This window comes from Drosophila santomea, chromosome X (assembly GCF_016746245.2).
Source record: "Drosophila santomea strain STO CAGO 1482 chromosome X, Prin_Dsan_1.1, whole genome shotgun sequence".
NCBI lineage: Eukaryota > Metazoa > Arthropoda > Insecta > Diptera > Drosophilidae > Drosophila > Drosophila santomea.
In genome coordinates this window covers 6999922-7007086 of record NC_053021.2, presented here as the reverse complement: position 1 = coordinate 7007086, position 7165 = coordinate 6999922, and the positions used below count along the sequence as shown (strand labels likewise).

General features: G+C 46.2%; 3 protein-coding genes across 3 annotated transcripts; 1 reads left to right on the top strand and 2 right to left on the bottom strand.

The window, feature by feature from the left end:
* Positions 1-4: 4 nt before the first annotated feature.
* Positions 5-1219, bottom strand: LOC120457151 (putative glutathione-specific gamma-glutamylcyclotransferase 2). The gene has a single exon (XM_039644424.1). The coding sequence runs from the start codon at positions 1147-1149 to the stop codon at positions 214-216; it is 936 nt and encodes a 311-aa protein (XP_039500358.1). The 5' UTR covers positions 1150-1219; the 3' UTR covers positions 5-213.
* A 242-nt stretch (positions 1220-1461) lies between these two features.
* LOC120457152 lies at positions 1462-2789 on the top strand. The gene is made up of 2 exons (XM_039644425.2): positions 1462-1626; positions 1691-2789. Exons 1-2 carry the CDS (start codon positions 1598-1600, stop codon positions 2559-2561), a joined length of 900 nt encoding a protein of 299 aa, XP_039500359.1. The 5' UTR covers positions 1462-1597; the 3' UTR covers positions 2562-2789.
* Positions 2732-6625, bottom strand: LOC120457153. The gene is made up of 5 exons (XM_039644426.1): positions 6510-6625; positions 6311-6388; positions 3814-3969; positions 3561-3752; positions 2732-3500 (listed from the first exon to the last, which is right to left on the bottom strand). The coding sequence occupies exons 3-5, from the start codon at positions 3943-3945 to the stop codon at positions 2928-2930; spliced, it is 897 nt and encodes a 298-aa protein (XP_039500360.1). The 5' UTR covers positions 3946-3969; positions 6311-6388; positions 6510-6625; the 3' UTR covers positions 2732-2927.
* Positions 6626-7165: the final 540 nt, after the last annotated feature.

Sequence of the window (7165 nt, the reverse complement as noted above, 5' to 3'; positions counted from 1 at the left end):
AATGTTTGTTTTAAATTTATATTTAAAATATGTCTTTATAATAAATAATGTTTAAAATTCATGACTGAAATCACAATCGTAATTCTGATTCGTCAGGAGCCTCTGTAACACGTCATTGCAATTGGTCTATTTGGAATGGTGCATCTAAAATGAATCTTCCAAGCCTTTTGGCATTTACAATAAATAGTCGTTTTCGATTGGAATATGTGGGTGTCACGACTGGTTTTTGGCTTGCAGTGCTCCGTGGATCAACCACTCGCGACCGCCTGGCTTCTGGCAGCGCTCTAATAGATTCTCCAGCAGCTGAGCCTGCTCCGCTAGCTGCTCCTGCTCCAGAATACCGGCTATCTCATGTAACAGGGCGTGCCGTATAAGCTGGGGCTCATCCTCGGCAATGCAACGCCTCACGCATGCCACCAGTTCTTCGAGGTGCTCGTCTACGGCGCCGGGAAAGAGCTGATCCATGGCGGCGGCCAAATTGAACAGGTACTCGCGATTGGGGCCACTGGGACCGGCCGAGCTGAAGATCTGCCTCGCAATGCAGGGAACTTGCCACACATCACCAGCATAGGAATCGTTTGCCTGCGTGGCCACGTACATGATCACCTGGATTGGTTCGGCACCGTCCGTTGGATACTCATGGAACTCCAAGCTGCAGCGCTCGTATCCGTTCTTCTCCCGGTAGTCGAGATGGTCCAGCACAGCACTCTTTTGACTAGCAGCTATGCGATAGGCCACACCGTAGACGCGATCCTGGGCCGGATCGCCCGGCAGCAGAGTGACCACGCGACCAGGACGTTCGGGAATGCCCCGGTGATCGATGCTGTGCTGGTAGAAGCGACGCTTGAATCCCCAAACGAAGCCGCGTCGTCGATCAATGTACGGGAAGTCCGCCTTCCACACCAATGACCCATAGCCAAAGATCCAGACATCCGCATCTGTGGCCGTCGGCGGCTCCAATTGGTTGCTATTTTCCGTGTCGAAGGTGCGCAGCATGGAGAATCCTTGTGTGAAATCGTGATCCGCTGACTTGCATCCATTTCCACTGGGCTCCGCGATAATGTTCGCGAACAACTCGGTGTATATGTTGCCGGGCAGCTGATCCGCTGCAGAACCGCTGCCTCGCAATTCCCTCAGAAAGCCCAACATACCACCTGAGCTTCGTTAGCCGAATAATTGTGAAAATGTTTAATTTCCTTTCGGCAGCTTATCGCCAAAAGTTATCGACATCAGCTGATAAAATCTCGCAGAGTTGCCATACTGCTTGGCGGGTATTTTGAACATTTCTTACAAATAATAGATTTTATCGTTACATAGCTGTTTCCATGTTGTTAAACCAACATTTAAATGATGTGAAAACCTAAGATTTTCATATGGCGTGTTGGTAACCCGTATTTATATACTAATCTTTCAACGTTACTTTTTTATTTCACAACAATAAAGTCTGGCCACCCTGCGCTCGGTGAATGGAACAGCTGTTCGCCGCTATATGCATCCCGCTCGCACTCGCATCGCTGAAGGACGGAATAAACAAACCGATTTTGAATCGGAATTAACTGAGAAATAACACCCCGGAAACCACACAACCACCATCAAAATGTCCGGCAAGGACGATCGATCCAAGGAGTAAGTGCAACGTAACCACTCACCTCGCCAGTTCGCATCGCAACTAAGTATTCATCCGTTGCAGAAAGCGCAGGAACATGAAGCAGTACAATCATCACCATAAAAAGGAGCAAGGACGATCCACCACGTCGTCGGGATCGCCACCACCCAACTCCCGTCGCAGCATGGTAGATGTGGCGGACTCGAGCGATGAGCCACGGTTTCCCAGGCGTGGCAATTGGCAGTCCAGTGGTGCGGGCCGCTCCTCGCTGGCACCGCAACGCAATAGGGACATGCTGGGTACGCTGCCCAGCGACACCGATGATGTGGAGCAATTGGGCCTGGGTGGTGCACCCATCGATGAGAATGCCCGCGCCCAGTTGCGTGCTGGCGACTTCCAGCAGATGGCCCAGTTTCCCAGCCTCGGCGGCGGCCACTTCACCTTTGGATCGGAGCGGGAGTGGGCCAATGTGGCCGATGGTCAGACCAAGCTGCATACCAAGGCTGCCAGTGGTTACTTCACGCTGAACCTCACCCGCCTAAATGCGGGCTTGCAAACGATTCCGTTCTACAAGCGTATGGACTATCCGGCATCTTTGTTCACCCGTGCCCAGATTGTCGCACAGGAGGAGGCCGCCGAACGGGCTGAGACAGTTTACCAGCAGCGCATTCTCAAGGACGCCAATGGGGGCGCAAAGTCTCGCGCTCCCTCTGCCAAGTCGAATAAGCAGGTAGCCCCTGCAGCGGCGGAGAAACCAGCAGCTGCGCCTGCCGCTGAACCCGATGAACTCGACGAGCTGTTGGCCATGACCAATACGCAATTGGATATAGGATCGGGACCCGTAGGACCCATCACGATGCCCATGCCCATGCCCATGGTGCAGCCGGCGACGCCTTCCTCGGCAGCCAGCAAAAACGATGTGGAGCAATGGCTGGACTCCGTTTTGGATGAATAAGTAATGCAGGAGATTATCCCAATGGTATAGCACTTTTCCGGATTAATTCCAGAGCTTTCTAAGCTAGTTATGCTTATACGACATATTCAAATCACTAAGTGCTTGCCTTTAAGAAGTAGCATTGATATTTGTATCATTAAACTTGTGAAATCTGCAGTTTTCCTAATAACTTAATATTTAAAGAGCTTTTTATTATGTACAATAAAATCGTTGAATGCTTAGCTTTAATGCACATGCGATTGTTACTAGATATAAGTTTCGAAGTTTTGAAAATGTTTGAAGATTTACATTCTCTTCTCATCAAAGTATCTGAATATTGGAAAGATTACATTGCTCTCGTTCGCTTTGCGGCTAGAAAATGGCATGTTACTTGCGTTGCAGGTCGCTTTTTTCTTGATAGCACTTAACCAAGTGACCATGCAGGAGTTGCATTAGCTCGCATATGGACTCCAGGAGCACCAGGCGCTCATGCAGATGCCCCAAATCGTTGTTCTCCACCATCAGCGGACGCAGTTCCTCAACGATGGCGATAAGCCAGCGCACTATAATCGAGCAGTCGTCCTTGGCCAGTTTCATCAAGTCCTCCGGCGCACCGGTCTCCTGGCACAGTTGCTGGCCTTGGCCACCGAGTGGTCCGACCACCAGGATGCTGGATATCAAGCGGACCACCAGGTGCAGGGCATGCAGATAGGACTGCACATAGACGCGCGGCTTCACCACGGCGACGACGAGTAGCAGTGTGCCAGCCGGACGCAATCGGTGCGAGTCCAGGCCCAAGTCGGACATGTGATCCAACATGGCCCAGAGCAGACAGTTGCCCACAACGCGGGCCATTGTGCTCAGTGGACTGGCCACGCGGCAGCCGAGGATCAGGTTCAGCATTGTGCTCGAACTGTTGGTATCCAGCAGGCCCAGTATATGAACGCATAGCTTGTGTATCTGTTCGGCAAAGGAAGCAAAGGATCATAGATACATATGTTCATAGATGCAGTTACTCACATGCGTTTCCTCGGTGCATGCCATATAATCGAAGCACTTCTGCAGGAAGAGAGTTCTCTTCACGAGGGTCGCCACCATGTCATCATGATGGAGCATATAAACCATCAAGCCGGTCACATAGACCGGAGCCAGTTGCTCCGCCCCAAAATCGATCTCCTCCTGGTTGAGCAGTTGATCGAATCCTGCCATTATCTAATGTATGTATATGTGTGAGTAAAGTAATATAATATATATATATGTATATATGCATCACCTCCACAATATTGCTGGTGGCATATATAAAGTAGCATTGTTCCCGTATCATCGATTGACCCAAAGTCTGACGCAGCTCGTCCAAGCTGAATCCCTGCGGTCTCACCATGTGGCTCATGTTGTACTCGGCCATTTGATCCGATACGTGGGGCGAGAGCTGGAAAACGGGAGTTGCATTACTTTTGAAGGGGGAACGGGAAACGGGAAACGGGGATGCGCCTTCAAGGATTTGCTCCTCCGCCTCCTCCTGCAAATTAGTGACTGAATGATGTGATGTGTGCAAATAGCCAACGCTATTTTAATGAGCTCCCCAGCATTTTGACATGTTTTCCAAACTCACTTGGCTGCCGTCTTGGCCAAGTCGAGTACAGTGAAACCAGAAACTAGGTACTTTCATTTGGAAAATCTATAGACTCAAATTCTTAGAAATGCACTAAATCTTTCATGATATATTTTTAAATTTTAAGATTCTTGCCTAAGTTTATTTTTAGATTTAAAAAAGATAATAATGTTTATTTTACTTGAAAAATCTAAATTTCCAGTTTTATCGTATCAGATTTAATTCCTTCGTTGCTATTGGATGTTTACTGTACTTGGTATTCTTTCTGACTATGTGTGTGTGCTCGCTTTTGTTTGAGTGTATTTGTGCTTGTCCTTGCACTGCTTTCGAAAAGGCTGGCAAAATGCAAATGCACGCGCGATGTGCGCATTTTAGCATAAAAGTCACCTGGCCCCCCGTTGCCGCCTCCCACCTTTTCCACCTGCCACGCCCATCGCCGCTTGAAGTTTCTTGCACTGCACACTTGGCGAATATCTGCTCATTATGCATTCATATTTCATATTTCGCAATTACTTGCTCTCACACACACACACGCACGCATACAAGCGAACTGGCGGTAAAAAGCGCAAGAGGTGCAAGCAAGATGGCCATAACAGCAGGAGACCGTTAAGTTTCTGTGTGTGTGTGTGTCCTTTGCTTGGTCTTTTCTTTCTGCTCTTCTGCTTTTTTATCGCCCCTTTACTTTTTTTGGGGCATTTTTTGCACAGATTCCCATTGAAATTTGCATATTCACATTTTAATTATGCGTCGGCATGAAAAGATTAAGAACTTTTTATTTCTTCAGTCTTTGTGTGCGTGTTATGCTTTTCTTTTTGCTTTTAATTATGCACATGTATTTGTTGATCAACATTAAATGGCAGAGGGGCAGGCAACATACATATACCCCTCTCTCTCTCGCGCTGCACTGCTTGCCAACATAACCTAAATTTAGCTGCCACTGCTTGCGAAGCGAAGTATGCCAATCAGCTGGGAATATCTATTTCTATATCATATAATATGATCTATCATATCAGCGTGCTGCTAAAAATCTGCGTCAAGTGTAAAAACGCAAACATCCCCTTCTATTTAAACGCAACAAAAGTGTTCAATTAGCGAGGGTTGTTCAGCAAGTTGAATGGGTAACGCAGACCAGGCCAATTACAGTCCAACTTCACTAAGTGAGAATGATGTTAATCATTTTCCTGAAGAATAAACTTGTAGCCATACAATCATTCACTTGTTTGCAAAAATCGCTTTTTACTACGGATTATTCATAGTGGTGGTCTTTCGGAGGTTCAACTGTGCTAATAGATACTAACAATCATATCCGGTTCCCGTCTGATGACGCTGATAATAATAATCAAGATGGTGATGACAAGTGGCAAGTTGCTACCCTTTAATTTCTGGGGGGCGGGGTGGACCGACCTGATGAGTCGCTTGTGTGCGGTGTTTTTGTTGTAACCAATCTGTGCATTTTACGCCTAATTTAAGGCAAATTGTCCACCCCACTTTTCTCAACACTTTTCCAACCCAAAAACCCTCCCCCTTAATTTTTTTTTTTATTTCCATTTTTCGGGCTTTCAGGCCGCGGGGCTTGACAAAAGCCAACAGATTTTCATGTCATTATGCCACTGATTTGTGGCATTTGTAAGGGCATTGGTTTCTTCGAGCTTAGGATCTAGCGTAATTTTTGTTTACTAATGAAGTTGTTGTTTACACAATTGGTAAGTATGAGGTATGCAAATGATAGCCGCAGTGCAAGTGAATTCGAAACCGATCCACCCACCAATTATCACGAAATTTTGTCATCTGAGAATTAGCCACGTTTGCAAGTCGCGACAGCAGAAATGTGATAAGCCCTTGCAAATAATACGTCTAATATTTATGTCTGTTGGAACTGATGATTTTATAACTTGAAACGGTGTTAAAGAATTGGACTCCTTAAAACCAATAACAATATGCTCTTGAAGGCTGGCCAAAAACTAGAATGCTTTGAGATCAGCTATTCTCATTAGTAATCAAACGAAAAGATATACAGCTTTCAAAATGTATAATGTATGTATATACAAATGCAGTTCGAGGATCTCCGGAGGACATTGATGAGGATCTCCAGGACCTTATAAGGATCCCACTGTGAGGCGTTATAAATTGTAGAGAAGAGAATTAAAATCGCACATACCTTTAAATTTTGAAGGGAGTTTTTAGCTTGGCGAAGAATGCTTCACTTGACGAATTACTTTTCACTTGGTCACTTTTGCTATATGCAAGTAAGCGAGAATTGCAGAGTTATCAAAAATATAATATTTTTATTTATTATTATAAATAAATCCAATTGTTTGCCGTTAGTACACCTTGATCTGTTATTTAATGGCAACTACCTTACTCCGCCGATTAGTGTTCGCTTGTCCAACTGAACTGATTTCAACTGATCGATGGACTCCGACTCCGGCTTTTCCTTTCCCGTGGACTCTTGGCCAAAGGCAACCTGTTTGACTCAGTCGGCGTTCGAAGCTGCAACTGTGAGACTTTCCGATCCGATTCGATTCTATACGATTCTATACGATTCGATACGAATCGCAACGATGCCATCGCCAGCGGTTTGATGGCCGCACAATGGGACACAATGCGGCAATTAGGGATATAAAGATGCCAGATTTGAAATAAGCAAGTGTGGCACGGCCCGCGGCACAAACACAATTTTGGACAATTTTCCAAGCGGATAATGACAAACATTTTAATCACAAAACGAGACGGGAAGCTGGCTGAAAGCTGAAAGCTGAAACCACCACCAATGCCAGTGGCCAGAGAACGCACAAATTTTCACACAATATGGCAAACATCTCGGTGCCATCCTCCAACCGGAAGTCAAGTGTGTCGAGTCCTTTTGCCCTGCCCTTCCCTGCCCATCCACGATGACATAATCGCCCCTCATCACAATCATTATGTCGAGAATTGCTGTTGCGGTTTCCCCCATAACTTCACTTTACTTCCCTTTCGGTTTTTCTTCTGTTTTTTTCTTATATACATCATATAT